A 16,658-nucleotide genomic window follows, 5' to 3' on the forward strand; every position below is an offset into this window, starting at 1 on the left:
TTTAGCAGGTCTGGAGTGAGGCTTGGGAATCAGGGTTTTTCAAAAACTTGCCACGTGATTCTAATGCAGTGTCAGGTTAAGAACTGCTGCCCCATTTAATGATAGTTTGGTCTAACTTAAATTCACTTTACTCTGGAAAATTAAACATGCTGCATCCATGTTCATGATGCCAATCATAAATCAGGTTGAGTATCTAGTACTTGAGCTGGGTGAGCTGACGTGTGTGTTCAGTCGTGTCTGACTCTGTGACCCCATGGACTGTAGCCCAGGGATCAAACCCGAGTCTTTTATGTCTCCTGCACTGGGAGGTGGATTCTTTACCACTGCGACACCTGGAAAACCCAAGTAACTAGTATTAAGCAGATTTAATTCACCTTTCTTTTGACAGTCCCAATTAAGTGCTTTTAAAGCACATCATGGGCTTCCTAGGTAGCTTAGTAGTAAAGAGTATGGTCACCAACGCAGTCCATGGGGTTGCCAAAGTCGATACAATGACTTAGCGACTGAACGACAACAAAGTACATCATCTTTTGTTGTGCACTGAACAATGTTCAGTGTTTTTAAGTTAAAAATTTTGTTTCAAATTTGTTTAAAAGTTTGTAACAGGAGAGGACTCCCATTTTCTAACACATTTCTTCTGGAAAAATTATTTGTCATTTTTAAAAATTGTATTTCATTATTATTTATGATATTGGTTTGTTTTCTGTCATACATCAACATGAATTAACCATAGGTGTACATATGTCCCCTCCTCCCTGAACCTCCCTTCCACCTCCCCACCCTTTTCCACTCCTCCAGGTTGTTACAGAGCCCCAGTTTAAGTTCCCTGAGTCATTCGGCAAACTTCCATTGGCCATCTGTTTTACACATGTAGTGATTATGCTTGCATGCTGCTCTCTCCATTCATTTCACCTTCTCTTTCCGCGTCCCTGCCCTTCTCCACAAGTCTGTTCTCCATGTCTGCGTCACCACGGCTTCCCTGTTAAGTTCATCAGTATCATTTTTCTAGATTCCATATTTATGCTTTAATATACAATATTTGTTTTTATCTGACTTATTTCACTCTGTACAACTGGCTCTAGGTTCATCCACCCCATCGGAACTGACTCAAATGCGTTCCTTTTATGGCTGAGTAGTATTCCATTGTACATATGTACTACAGCTTCTTTATCCATTCATCTGTCGATGGATATCTAGGTTGCTTCCATGTCCTAGCTACTGTAAACAGCGCTGCAACGAACACTGGGGTACATGTGTTCTCTACTATTGAAGGTTTGTCAAAGGGAAAAGAATGGTGAAAGAACCACCTCAGAGAGAGAAAATCTGGTCTCTCTCGACTCGTTTCTGTGAGTCTTTGATCTAAATCTAATGCACTTGATATGATGTAATACCTCCTAAGTTCTATTCTGAACACAGCCTAGCACGTTTAGAATATTGTTACAACTAATTTTAGATAGTATATATTCTTACTCCAAATTCTGTTCCTTCTATAAATCCCCAAAGTCTGATTTCATAATAACTGGTACATTTTTTTCTCCTCATTAACGTTCAGATATCAATCCCAGAAGAAATAAACAAATACAATTCAGTTCAGCAATAGATACCACCACCCCTAGCTTCAAACTGGAGAATGTGTTTTACTGGGAAGACGAGAGAAGGAACAATGTAGGTTTTATGAGCAAGCTTAGCATGCTCATAATTAGAAAATTCATCTCTGCAGCAGTGAATTATACTGATGCTATTGGTGTATTTTTTGTTTGTTTTTGTAAATTATTTATTTTAATTGGAGGCTAATTACCTTACAATACTGTAGTGGTTTTTACCATACATTCACATGAATCAGCCATGGGTGTACATGTGTCCCCCACTGGTGTATTTTTATACTTCAGTTTATTCTATAAATTGCAAAATCACCCAAATAGTAAAAACACATCACCCATCACTGAAAACCAGACTATTCTCTGTATGCTCACTCGTTTCATTATTAGAATATATGAATAAAGGTAGGTGAAGGTGTTTATGTCAATTACATCTCAATTTTTAAATTATTTTTAAAAGTAAGTGAAGGTACCCCCTGAGGAGGGTATTTATTCCTCATTTCTGCTGCCTGGGTTATTTTACAGCATCACCTCCAAAATAGTGATTGGGGGTCAGGATGAGCAAAGAGTTCTCCTCCATGCATTCTCTCATCCACTTACCTAACATATTTACTAAATAAATATGTTAGGGTCTGTGCTAGTAGGCTGGAGACAACTATGGTCTCTGCTCACATAAAGCTTTCAGTCCAGTGGGAAACAAGACATCAAACTGCACATATCTAAGTACAAGTTGTAATTAACGTTTTATAAGAAAGAATAAAGAATGAAGGATTCAGACTCTGGAATCCACAGTTACTTCTTTAATATTCTGCGATAACTAACGTTCCACCTCTCCTCTTCACTGTGACAGTCAATTATCTAAGATACTAACACTCCGTGAGAAACAGAGACCTCAGGGTAAGCTGTCTTAAAATAAGTTAAGACACAGTTTCATTTATTCACTTTACATATATTTGCTTAGCTGCTTGAGGGCTCACACATTTGTTGGTGAGCATGCCTACGTACTTCATATTCATGCCTTATTCAGTTATTCCTCAGCTCCTTGTCAAAACTTTCCTTGGCGTTCACTCAAAAAATCTGAGGATCTACTGCCTGTGCCAGACACTGAGCTTGCTGGGGGGGATAAAGTAGCCACTAGACAGAGTCTCTGCCTTCAGTGGCTGTTTGAGGGCAATAACCATCAAATAGGTGTGCATAAGAGTGAAGAGTATTTTCAAATAAAACATCACTCAGACACCACATCCCAACCAAGTGGTTTGATGGGGCCCACAATTCAATTCATGCGTTCAAACATTATTCTGTACTCTCAAAGCTAGGGCTGGGTGCTAGAAATACAGACATGGTTCTCATGCTCGAGGAATCTTAAGTCTAATGAGGGAAAAATGGTCTCAAAAGTGAATAATTACGATGCAATGAGAAAGATATTGATGTAATGTAGATTTTTACTTAAGTCACAGGAAAATGCAACTTTAGCTAGCACACATGCCCTACTACTGGGGCCCCTGACAATTTCCAAGTCATTTGGCCTCATGTGTGATACACGTGTGCATAAATAATAAAAAAGGAAGTGCTGGTTTCTTAAAAACTCAAATAGTTATGTATTTGTAGGTGCCAAGGGAATACAGAGGTGATGCTACCCGACGCTGGAAGTCACAGAGAAAGAGAAACAAGAGCCTTTCTACGTGGGGTAGGACAAGTGTGGACTGATGTTTCAAGTAATTTTCTGATATCATTCCCAAAAGTACCATTCCTGTGGGCCCCTATTTACTGCAGCCTCTTCTAAGTCCTTCCTGCAGACGCTACAGAGATGTGACAGACAGGGGGAGGCCTCTGCGCCCCACTGCTCTCCCCTGCCTCTCTGCGTCCTGGCTCTCAACTTCTGCCCCGTCCTACAGCATCCCTGCAATGTTTTCTTCTCCTGCTCCTTATACAGAGTTTTTCAAGCTTTCTAGACCATTTCATGATTTTCTTCCTTCAACTTGGAATATCAGCCTGAACAGTTAGCACAGTGTGAGTGAAGTCGCTCAGTTGCGTCTGACTCTTTGAGACCCCATGGACTGTAGCATACAAGGCTCTTCCATCCATGGGATTTTCCAGGCAAGGGTACTGGAGTGGGTTGCCATTTCCATCTTCAGAGGATCTTCCCGACCCAGGGATCGAACCCGGGTCTCCCACATTGCAGGCAGATGCTTTACCATCTGAGCCACCAGGGAAGCCTAGCATAGTGTACATGGCACTAAAAATGTATTTCTGGCCTGTGCTTTTAATGTAAACAACAGTATTTTAAACAGTACTAACCTTTAAGGGTAGACCCAAAACATGGAAGAATGGGAAGGCAGGGGTTCCAGTCCTGGCTCTGCTGCTACCTAATCAAGTCACTGGATTTCTTTTTAGCCTCAATTTTTCTCACTGTAATACAATTTGGTAAAATAACTCCTGCCCTTTGAAGCTCCAAAAAACCTCATGTATGTGAAAGTGGAACACATGTATACCTGTGGTGGATTCATTTTGATATTTGGCAAAACTAATACAATTATGTAAAGTTTAAAAATAAAATAAAAAAAAAACACCGTATCACAGACTATAAATGTCTCACTAGAGGTCTTTACATCAGATAGCTTTTCTCTTGGACAGGAGCAAGAACTGCTAGGAGTGTAACCTGGTACCATACCCCCAAAGAGAAACTCTATTTTGCAGAGTAAAAGGGCCTTATATAAAAACCTCCTTGTTTAAAATCACACCCCAAGTTGTGTGGGGCAGGAGGGAGGGGGAGAGGGAAGAGGAGGGGAGAACTGCTTCCTTCTGGAAGGCTTCTGGAAGGCAGTTCTGGGACACGCAGTGAGTGAAGCAGCACGCTCTGTTCCCGGACTCCAGACGACCTGGTACGCATAAGGAGTGAGAGACAGAGAAAGGCAGAAGAATCAGCACTCATTCATTAATAAAATTAAATGTACAGTAAGTGTTCAAAGCACGTGCCTGAAATTCTGAGCTGTCAATACCAAAACAGTGGTTAACGGACCCAGAAGGGTCCCTTTATTTGTTGCCAAAGAAGGACCTGCTAAAAGTCAGATACGGAGTAAAGACAAAAAGGAGGAGGTAGAGGTGAGAGAAGGAAAAGTTGATTTTCTCTGAGATCCTACTGATCCACCATCTAAAAATCATATGGCCAAATGCACTGCGGTATTCTAGACTGGATCTTGGAACAGAAAAAGGAGATGAGTGGGAAAACAAATGAGATCTAAATAAAGCGTGGAGTTTACTTAGCAGTGTAACCAATGTTAATCTTAGTTTTGACAAATGCACCACAGGTATGCAAGATGCTAACATTTGGGGCAGCCAGTGAACGGTATACGAGAGCTCCCTGTTCCATCTGTGCAACCTTTTTGTAAGTGCAAAATTATTCTGAAACAAAAAGCTTACTTTAGAAACCCATGACTTTGACTCTCCTTTCAGAGAGATGTATGAATCAGTTATGAAAACATATTCAGGGTCAGGGTTTTCAAACTGAAGTGCTACCATGTGTTGGACAGAAAGAAATGACTAATTCCTATAAACGATTGGTTGTAACAAATAACAGTCTAATAAATTCAAATTATAAAATGATTTGTGGCATAAACAAATACAATAAACAATGGAATGTTGAAGACTTGAAGACAGGAATACCTAATTCTTTAAAAACTACACATACCAAAATCACTATTTTAGCGATATGCTCATTCAACCCTTTCAAAATCCCACAAATGTCTCATCTCTCTAAACAGTGTGTAAATATGACTTAATATGTAATGTTGATGAAATATGTAAATATGATCTCTCAAATAATCTGCTTTAGAAATCAGAAATAATATTATCAAAAAAAGATAAATATCTTCTATTTAATCTGAATACCAGCAGAGAGACAGGCAGTGATGAGGTATTCTCCTGGGCTGGTAAATCTGGTAATTTACAAAAGATAAGCTTGTGAAAATTTAACTTGAACTACTGAAGTATGAAAAATAAAAGGGCTCTGTATTGTGTAATAATACTTATAAAATGGTGGAAACACGCATGCATCATCTTATTTAATTCTTGAAACAAAGCTATGTGGAAGATGTTATAATTATACTATTTGTAGATGAGAAAATTGAACCTTAGGGAAATTAAGCAATTACTCAAGGTCATAGGGTAGGTAAAGGGTAGAGAGCAGAAACTGGAGCCCAGCTCTATCTCAACCGACAAGCTGAGCTTGTGACCACTACTACATATTGTGCTTCTCTTCTTCCACAACACACACCAGTTCCACACTTTTAAAAATGACACTGTATTAGTAATGTTATCTGCATGAGTGACTGGAAAAAAATGATCTATATTCTTATGAACCAGGGGAAAGTCCAGGTGATTTCAGCTAATAGCATATGGCATTCCAGAACTCCAGAATTGAAAAGGCTCCCTCTATTCAAATTCCAACAGAAACAGAGACTATAGATAACAGTGGTCACTTGTAAAGGTCATTCAAAGGGGCTCCTCCCAGAGGTGGGAGGCAGTCGGGTAGGATCCCAGAGAACTCCACAGGCCCACTTTCCACTTGGAGCTCAAATGTGGGAACATCCATGCTGAACAGGCGGAGAGCACCTGCTTCCTGGTACAATTACCTCTCTGCAACCTGCCAGGGGCTCTTTCCTGGTACTAGGGAGGTTCTGGGTTGACTCATTCATTCATTAATCAAACTAATATTTATCAGGCACCTACTATGCGCTAGGCACTGTGTCAGGTGATATAGCAGTAACATGGACAGATGGCATCCCTGCCCTCACACAGTGTATGTTCTACTGTGGAAAACATAGTAAATAAGTTATATAACTTACAGTGGACATTATATGAAGAAAAATACAGTAGAATAAAAGGAAAGAGAGAGAGGTTGGGTGGTCATTTTATACTGAGTTCACAGGCAAGGCCCTTCTGAGGAGACAGATGCAGAAATCTAAATAATATGAGAAACCATGAAAAGATCTGGAGAAAAGAGTATTCCAGGCAACAAAAATAGCAAATGCAAAGGTACCAAAGTTAGAAAAGACTTGTCTTGAGAAAGAAACTGAGACTTAAGAAATGAATTGAACACACTGAACTTTACTATGCAGTCACTGAGTTGGGTACCCTACTACAAGGACTCATTCAATCTCGGCAGCTACTTAAGGTACGTACTGCCTCTATTTTATAGATGAAGAAGAAGAGGTTCAAAGAGGTTAATTACTGTTTGCACAGCTAGTAAGAGGTAGAGCCAGAGTTCAAACACAAGTTGGTCTGATCCCAAAGTCTGTGCTTTTTCTATTACATCATATTTAATGCCAGAGTCATGGCAAAAATACTAATAATTACATATAAGTAAGCAAATAAATTAAACTCCCACGTCCTCAAAAACCTGAGGCTCACCATTTCATTTTGGGTAGCTGCTCATCACACCCCTGAAGTGATCTTTTCTAACTGCAGCAGACAGATTGCAAACTGCCAGCCACTTCAATGTCTCCAGTCTCTTGCCGGAGGATCAACAAGGCAGCGCTCAAACGACCCACCACAGAAGACCTGAGAATAACGTGTACTTGCACCACACGTCTGAAAGATGGAGATAAACTGGGAATGTACTTCCTTTAGACTGGCAGAGCCGTCTGAACAAGCCCTTCCAGCTTTAAAGGCACCAGGAACAGCACTTTTCCTGTCACGTTAGTTCTGCACGTTCACCCAGAAAACATGGGCTGCTTCAAATTTCACTTGCTATTTCCCTGCCGTATAACTGGTGGGGGCTACCCAGGCGGCTCAGTGGTAAGGAACCTGCCTATAATGCAGGAGATGCAGGAGACGTGGGTTCGATCCCTGGGTCGGGAAGATTCCCCTGGAGGAGGAGGGCTTGGCAACCTACTCCAGTATCCTTGCCTGGAGAATCCCATGGACAGAGGAGCCTGGCGGGCTACAGTCCATAGGGTCACAAAGAGTTGGATGTGACTGAAGTGACCAAGCATGCATGCCCTGTGTAACTGGTGCTGACATGTGCACCCAACTTTGCTGTGGGCAGGTGACAGGCGAACAGATTCAAAACTTGGAACAGGGTAGTTCTTCCACAGCAAGCCAGAAGTGAGCCCAAAAAGTTTTCTCTTAAAACTATATGAGAGCATTTATTCCTTCTGTATCTTTATAATACGGATTTGAAAACACACAACATGGTGGGATAATCATGACTGTGATAAAGGAGGCCATCAATCTTAAGGGAAATCAACCCTGGATATTCACTGGAAGGACTGACGCTGAAGCTGAAGCTCAAGTATTCTGGTCACCTGAGGCAAATACCCAACTCACTGGAAAAGTCCTGATGTGGGAAAGATTGAGGGCAGAAGGAGAAAAGGGTGTTAGAGGATGAGATGGCTCGATGGCGTCACTGATGCAATGGACATGGAGCTGGGCAAACTTTGGGAGATGGTGAGGGGCAGGTAGGCCCCTCATGGCGTGCTGCAGTCCCTGGGGTCACAAAGAGTAGGACACAACTGGGCAACTGAACAACAGCAGCAAAATTCTTTTCTGCAGAAGAACGAGATCCATAAAATTAAATTTCACGTAGTATATGAGGTGTGAAAGCTACAACTCTATCAGCTAAAATCGTTGGAAGAGTTAAAATTCTCAAGATCAGAAAAGTCAGTCTATTAAAATACAGTAGCCCATCTAACTACTGTAGGATTTTCCCATGCCCCATCCCCCCAGGCTTACTTAGTAAAGACATCACAAAAGTAAATGTGTAAGTAACTCTAAGGGCGGTCTAAGGGTTGTTAGGAGAACTACAACTCTGTATTTCCTGAAGTTTCTGTGGTCAGGTTTGCAAGTGGAGCATTTCATTACTGCAGGTTTTACACAGAATTTTACGAAACAAACCTGCATTAAGTTAAAGCAGAACTGAAATCCATGCCTTCTGGCCACTTCAGGAATGATTTCTCTCTGTTTTCCCATCACAGAAACCTCCTTTTAATTTAGATGTTTGGCTCTTCAACATATACAATGGGTCAGAGGGGACAGTGCAGCTCCAAAGCTAAAATGGAAGTAGAATGCAAAGGGACCAACCGATTACCCAGTGACCACACACCGCACCTTCTAGCATGATTCTGAGTGACGGCAGAGGGTGCCACGCCTTTTAGCAGAATGCTTATTTTTAAATTATCCCGGATACCAGCTTATAGCTTCCTTCCTCCTGCACTTTCGAATCGTCCCAGCATTAATAACATCCCTCCCTAAGAAGTCTCCTTGTAGTTGTTTCAGAAAAGTGCATTCGACGTGTTTGACACACTGTGTGATACACAAGCAAGACCCCTCTGTCTCTGGCTCTTCTGCCTCTCTGGGGCATGAAAGCAACCAGAACTACAGCAACAGCTGGGGATCATTAAACCGACAGAAATAGCTTCGGAGACTCCACTGGTGAGTGACTGGGGGGAGGAGAGGCTCAGTATCAGATTAAAACAAATCAAAAGGGCAACAGGAAAAGGGCGGGGAGAGGGGTAAGGTGAAGCCCAAGTTGTGTATCACACCCGAATTTCCTTTACACAGTCCAAGGGATGCACCAAAGCAAAATAAAGGGACGGGGGGCTGCAGCCTCATTGAGCCCCACCTATTCTCCGATGGAAGGTTGAGTCAAACCTAAAAATGCGGGTCAATGACGACAGGCTGGGGCAGGGCCAGGGGGAGCTGCAGCATCACAAAGGCTAACCTGGGTCACCCCCAATCTGCAGGAACCACTAGAGGATGTGAGACAGTTCTGGGGCTGTGCAGACAATGAAAATCAACTCCACGATGGAGCAGGGGCAAGGGGATGAGCGTATGTGCCAACCCCTAGGTAGACTCGGAGACCAAACCAAGTCCCAGGGCATCCCCTCAAGCGGGGAGGACCAGACGCTGGATGAAACGCAGGCCCGCAGGCTGTCCGCTCCAGAGCAGAGCCACGCCTCCAATGCTAGCTCTGGAGCCTGGCGGGCCTCCGAAGGTCGGTGCAGGAATGTGCCATCTGCCTGGCCCCGTGCCCGAGTGTGCTCAGCACATATCTGAATGCCCCAGAAGAGCTTTCAGTAGGTGGCCCCACGGGAGTGCACTTGCATATCCTGATCCATACCTCAAAGTCTGGTTAGTCCCGGGATCCGCGGGGTAGCCTCTGCAGCTCCCCACTTGCTAGCCTACACTTTTATCACTAAGGCCGCTCTCACCAAGGCATGCTCTTTATAACTAATCTTACAGGACTGCAGCTTCAGACAGTTTCCCCCACCTGCAAGCCTGAACAGGAAGTGATTCGATTGCAGATATTAGGACTGCAACTCTCTTTGGCAAGAGCATTTAGTAACTGTGAGATTGCGTGAACTTCGGCTGAACATTTTATTTGATGCAGCTAATGATTTACTAGAGAAGGCTCCAGGCTGATGGCTGTTCTCAGCAAAAAGCAACCAGTACCCTATCCTCCTTCAAGAACGGACTGCTCCTTTTCTAACCCATAAACCTTGTAAGAACATATCCTAATACATATTTCCAAAACCTGGTTTTCTATAATGAGTTAAAAAAAAAAAAACTCAGAATAGTTGACTCATTCTGAATATTTTAAGTATTAAGAAGGGTAGAAGATACACAAAGATAAATCCATTACAGAGGAGACTGAGAAAGAATCTCTATATTTACTATATATACATAGTTTACACACACATACATCTGCTGCTGCTAAGTCACTTCAGTCGTGTCCGACTCTGTGCAACCCCATAGATGGCAGCCCACCAGGCTCCCCCGTCCCTGGGATTCTCCAGGCAAGAACACTGGAGTGGGTTGCAATTTACATACATCACATATAATTAATTTTAAGGCTTGTGGTTGCTACTGTTTAGTTGCTAAGTCCTGTCTGACTCTTCTGACCCCATGGATTGAAGCCTGCCGGGCTCCTCTATTCATGGGATTTCCCACACAAGAATACCAGAATGGGTTGCTATTTTTTTTCTCCAGGGGATCTTCCTCAGCCAGGGATTGAACTATGTCTCCTGCATTGGCAGGCGGATTCTTTACAGCTGAGCCACCCGCGAAGCCCAATTTTAAAGCTGCATAACATCAAAAGACAGGATATATTTTAACCAAACTATTGTGACAATAATCACTTCTCAGTGTATGCATTCTAGGTGGGAGTAATTGCATCAATATCTCTCTCAGCCACCTTTAACAGAGTAAATGGTTTACATAAAATGTAAAAAATTAACGTCATAAATATAATCAATCACTTACTATGTACATGTCTTGGTAAAAGGTAGGAATTAAGAAGGAAAATAACCCAATACGTTTATATAATACTTTTCAAAGCTACTTTCACACATACAATCTTATCAGTTGGGAGAGCAGATATTATACTCACTACACAATGAAAGAAACTGGTCTGCTCAGCTTAGAATCATTTAGCCAAGCTCCTCACTGGCAAGATCAAACCAAGAACTTCAGGTTCCTGACCACTGGCTCAGTGTCGAGCGCTAGCTGTCTACCATAAAAAGGCTTCTGCCCTCAAGGAAGTCATCTCTGACACCTAAAGCCTTGGCCAGTGTTTCCTAGATGCACTACGCTTCTTTCCAGTGAGAATCTCACCAGTCTCCGGTTCCAACATCATTGTTGCTGTTGTTTAGTCATGAAGTCATATCCGACTCTTTTGTGACCCCATGGACTGTAGCCCACCAGGCTCCTCAGTTCATGGGATTTCCCAGGCAAGAATACTGGAGTGGGTTGCCATTTCCTTCTCCAGGGGATCTTCCTGACATCATATTTTGAATCTAATTCAAGACAATTATGTGAAAAGGTTATTAATATCACTGACAATTAAAAGATGTGAGTTCCTTCTGAAGGCTATAATTATTAATATGAGATTGAATAAAACTGAATTAGGACAGAGTGCTCCAAACCTATCACTGTGGGACACACACCGCATTTTGCTTATGGGCATGATACTGCCCTCTAGCGCACAATAACCTTAACAGACTCAGCTAATGCACAGCAACCGCCTTCTATGAATAGACGCTGGGCTTCCCAGGTGGCTCAGTGGTGTACAGTCTGCCTGCAGATGCAGGAGACACAGGGCCGATGAAGATCCCTGGAGTAGGAAATGGCAACCCACTCCAGTATTCTTGCCTGGAAAATTCCATGGACAGAGAAGCCTGGTGTGCCACAGTTCATGGGGTCGCAATGAATTAGACACAACTGAACACAAATACACATGTGTATAAATGCACTTTGCTAAGCATTCTGGAGGAGAAAAAGGAGAATAGGCTAAGTCTGTCACATATGTACAATCACAGCAACCATATAAGGCCCCCAGGGAATATATAAATATAATGGAGAAGACAGGAAATGTAAAACAAAATCACTGTAATCAAACACCGTATTATAAGTGCTTTAAGAGACTGCAGATGATAAATCAATTGAGTACAAAAAGAATTAGGTACGCTTCACTGGAGCAGTAGCATGCACACCATCATTGAAGGACCACAAAAAACTAAAGTAAAAGTATGAGCCAAGACCTGGCCTACGAAACACTGTAAGGGTAAACACACGATCAACACGCTGCGGTCTAGCTGGAGCATTAAGTCCGTTAAAAGGAGTGGTAGAAGGTAGCTAGAAAGCAGGCTAAGGTCAGAATGTGAAGGGTCTACAACTGTGCTATTCAATGCGGTAGCTACTTGCCACATATGCTATTTGAAATTAAATAAAATTAAAAAGTCATTTTCTGAGTCACTCCAACCACATTTCAAGTCTCCAAAGCTATGTGTTACCACAGTGGACAGAACAGCGGTGGTACTGGGCAACACTGCAACAGAAGGTTGTATTCAACTACAAAACGTCAATCTTTCAAGGCTGATCAATCCTCCAAGCTCACTCCTCCCCCAAAATGCAGATCTGATCCTTGCCAAAGTCTGTTAATAAAGAAAACCACAGGTCCTAATGCCATAAAAGGTAAATAAAAAAGGTTGGTCTCTATCCTTCTAGCCATTTCCAACTGTCAGCTAAAGCAATGAGAAAAGTGTTACACATGGCCTCCTATAAACAATTATCTCTAAAAACATGTGCCAGCTTTTAGAATCTACTTTTTTATTAAGAAAAAAAAAGACAGTTAAGAAACTATGAAAGAAGAAAAAATATTATTCAAGATTCATTGATAATAATAAAGCACAAGAGTAGGAAGTTACTTCCACTGAGTTTCTTTTGAGTATTTAAAGGAAGAACTATCTTTACTCTTCAGACACCTGCTTCACCTCGAAAGAAGTAACATCAAGCATCTTTTCTATCTAATGCACAGCCTATTTCTTTTCTGCAGTTTACAAAATGCTAATATTAAAAAACAATGTTTATATATATTTGTAGAAAGTAAAATATGAGTCTACTTGAGATCAGGAAGACATACAGAATTCTAAACACAGGGTTCTAAGCGTGGTTTAAAGCCAGAAAAACATACAGTCAATTGCTTAGGACAGTTGTCTAAAACTACCATTCTGACCCTACTTATGAAAAGAACTCTGCATTTCTATTTCCTATATACTCCTGCATTTAAAGATGCTCGTAATGATCAGACTGGGAATCTAAAACACCACAGTTCCCTGGAATATAAAAAGTCAACAGAGCAGCACAAAGTCTTAAGTCCTGAGTCATATTTTCTCTGCCGCTCAGTCTTCCCACTAATGTTGCCATGGTGTTCCCTTGACATTAGTCCAGAACACATCTAGATATTCAAAGAAAAATCAACTGCCTCTCAACCAGTTTTTTAAAGTATTCTCTTTGCAAACCGGGCACCAATAAACACTCATGACCTATTCAATGAACTCATTCATTGTGATGCCACATGCTCAACTCATCCTGTCAAATGTTAGTAAAGTCCCAAAGAAATCTCAAAAATTCAAAAGTTATATCCAAGTTTTTAGAGAAGCAGAATTTATGTGACCAATAGTAGAGACTGTATTTAAATTCTGATCATGGATAATAGAAGATTTCCAAGCTAGGAGAAGGTAAATGTTAATAATTCTTTTCCATCTACATTTGATAGAATTTGGATCAAGTCTGTATCCTCCTATTTTTCATAACCCAGAAACCCTCTGAAAGACTTTTTTTCCAGCAGTTTCAATATTCCCCCCCCCCCAGAACTCCAAGAGATGGTCTCAAGGAAAACTCCTCATGGGTGTTCCCTTATAAATAGTTTCCTGCTGTCTTCCATAGACTTGGATATGATTCTAATTCTGCAATTACACAAAAGACTGCAAGGCTAGTTCAAACTGTCCACCCTAACCAAAACTAACATGCAATATAAATAAAAACCTTTCAAGTGGTATTTTATTTTAAATTATGGTGTCTTAGTGTTACAAGCTCTTAGAGGTTATCTATCTGCTTTCAGTACTTAATAGAAGAAACTGAAGTCATCATCAACAGCTCCTACTGATTAGTATAGTACTCATGGCCAGTGTATGTTTTACTAATAAAAACACTGTGTTTGATCTACATACATGGGAAGAATCCCACCTTACTAAAGAAAAGACTTTTCTTTCTTCTTCCATAATCTCAATTTGATACATGAGCTCTGCACGGGTGAAAGGAAAGGAGTAATAAAGTGAAACATCCTAGACACTGTCCCATCAGGTCATGAAATACACCCTACAGGTCCCTGCTCAGTTATCTATCTGCTTAGTGCTCAATAAGCTTCAATAAAAACCATCCAAAGGATAAACCATCCAAAGTCAAAGCGTGCATGGCTATAGAGAAACAGGGAGGGGATAAAAAAGACAGCAGTAAACAGAGGCGAAGACAAAAAATACATGCAAATCCCCAAGGGACAAATATGCCAACCTTCCCGTAAACTGTGATAAGGGGCCAGGCACATGGCTGAGCGGCTGTCCTTCCCCGGCTTCAGGACAATCCATGGGAGCGGCAGGATCCTGCAGGTGGGCTGATAAATCCTGGCCCTCTCCTCCAGCACGCTGGGGGAGAGGTGAGACTCCAAAGGCCAGTGTTGCAACAAACTCATCCTCCTGTCCTCGCTCTTTAAAGAGTCCATTTATTATGTGCAGTAAATCTGATCAGCATGGCTCTTTTAGTTAAAGTGGGTACTTCATTTCTGCAGCCCTCGGACCTGCAAGAACAGCCAGACCCCAAGTTTACTTAGGGAGTGTGGCATTAAAGGCAGTGACAGCAGAAGGTCAGAATCAGTAAGTCTCCTGGAAAACATTTCTTCCTGTCAGCACTGGGCCTCGACACAGACACCTCCCTCCTCTGCCCAAATGCCAAAAAGCAGCACTGGGATGATTTCGACGTGTAGAGCTGGAAGACAGGAGGGTTCCCTGAGAGAAAATGCTCGTAGCAACCAACCAACCTCATTCACCCAAAATAGTAAACAGTTGGTTTCTCTGCTCAGAACCAAAAGGCTTCTGCCAGACAAGCAGCATCACATGACCCAGCTCTCTTCTCTCCTCCTCCTCCCTCCTTTCTTGTGCAAAGTCGGCACCAAAGTGGAACAAGGAGCTATAATACTATTTTATTTCACTTGACATTTGCTTTTAAAATGTTTATAGATCAAAGATATCAAACTGGGAGGAGGGGAAGATACTAAGAGAAAAACTCAAAGAATTTACTTTGAAACAAGCCATATCACAACACTAAGAAGGGAACCACAAACAGTGGTTAGCTAGTAAAGGTGCCCAATGAATGAACGAAATGAGTGAAGAGACACATTTCTTAGCAAAGTATTTTGCTGATAAAAATCTCCAAAAAAAGATACAGCTCGAGACATACTTGACTTGCTCTTTTAGAAAGAAAACAAAGGCTCTTAAGAAGCTGACTGACGTCAGAGACAGTGCATTGCAGCAACAGTGGCAGCCCCGAACCTGAGATCCACAGGTAAGACCCACACTCCCACCTCGTTGGCCGCACTTTCTCTCACCATCTGATTCTGCTCCTTAGACGTCACAGTCCCACCATGCAAGTCACTGAGGCGGCGACTGGGGCGACTACACTAACAGAGTGAGCTGAAAACCCTACCCAGCTCATTATAGCAACAGCTGCCACCATGATACTCCCTGGCATTTCCACCTGAAGCAGGTGGTGGTGAAAGGCTGGCGGCACAGCTGGTGCCCGATGTGGCACCATATTCCTCTCCTCACAAGGCTCATACGCACTTGAAAGCTGTGCAAGGCATACAGGGCAGAGACACAGAAGCAAAAACCTCCATGCAGAGCAGTTTGTTCCAACAGGAAAACAGGTGGAGTCTAAGTGTCATTTAATAATCTACGGCATCACCATCACATGCATAGCCTCCACTCCAGGGACCAACTGGAGGGCTCCGAGTAGACTCGCTCATCCTCATCCACCCCGCTGCATTGCAGGATGATCAATAAACATTTGTAAAATGGAAAGGAAAGCAAATGGGAAATGAAAAAGAAAAAATACCAGAAAATTTAAGCAACAACTTTTCCCAACAAGACTGTGCGAAGAGATTTATTTGGCTAATGAAAAAGTGAAAGTGTTAAGTTGCTCAATCATGTCTGACTCTTTGCGACCCCATGGATGTAGCCCACATCAGAATACAAATACTACTGATGAAATAATTTGCTGGCGAGGATGGGGAACAACTGGGACTTTCAGACACTGGGCAGAATGCAAAATGATAATGCCACTTTGGAAAGTTAAACTTATACAATCCCGTAATCTCATTCCTGAGTATTCAAACAAAGGGAAATGAAAACAAATGACCACATAAAGAGCTGTACATGAATATTCAGAGCAGTTTTATTGCCAAAAACTAGGGAGGGGGGAAATCCAAATGTCCTTTAACTTGTGAACAGAATAAAAATTGTGGTGTATCCATACAATGAAATATTATTCAGTGATTTTTAAAAAATCCCTGAACTGCAGGTATAGACATCAGTACATATGAACCTGAGAAGCACTGTGCTAAGTGAAACAAGACAAACACGAAAGGCCACACGTTAAATGACCACACATTTATATGAAATTCAAGAAGAGGCAAACTGTAAGGGCAGAAATAAGATCAGTGGCTGCCAG

At 41.9% G+C, this 16,658-nt stretch overlaps 1 protein-coding gene across 1 annotated transcript in view; it reads right to left on the bottom strand.

Annotated features, from left to right (window-relative positions):
- Nucleotides 1–15,531, bottom strand: part of MKL1 (megakaryoblastic leukemia (translocation) 1) — a 64,594-nt gene extending 49,063 nt beyond the window's left edge. The window contains 1 exon segment of the mRNA XM_010833754.1: nt 14,448–15,531. Coding sequence (XP_010832056.1) covers nt 14,448–14,655 — 208 coding nt within the window. The 5' untranslated portion in view covers nt 14,656–15,531.
- Between the last annotated feature and the right edge of the window lie 1,127 nt (nt 15,532–16,658).

Source organism: Bison bison, unplaced genomic scaffold (assembly GCF_000754665.1).
Source record: "Bison bison bison isolate TAMUID 2011002044 unplaced genomic scaffold, Bison_UMD1.0 scf7180017863885, whole genome shotgun sequence".
NCBI lineage: Eukaryota > Metazoa > Chordata > Mammalia > Artiodactyla > Bovidae > Bison > Bison bison.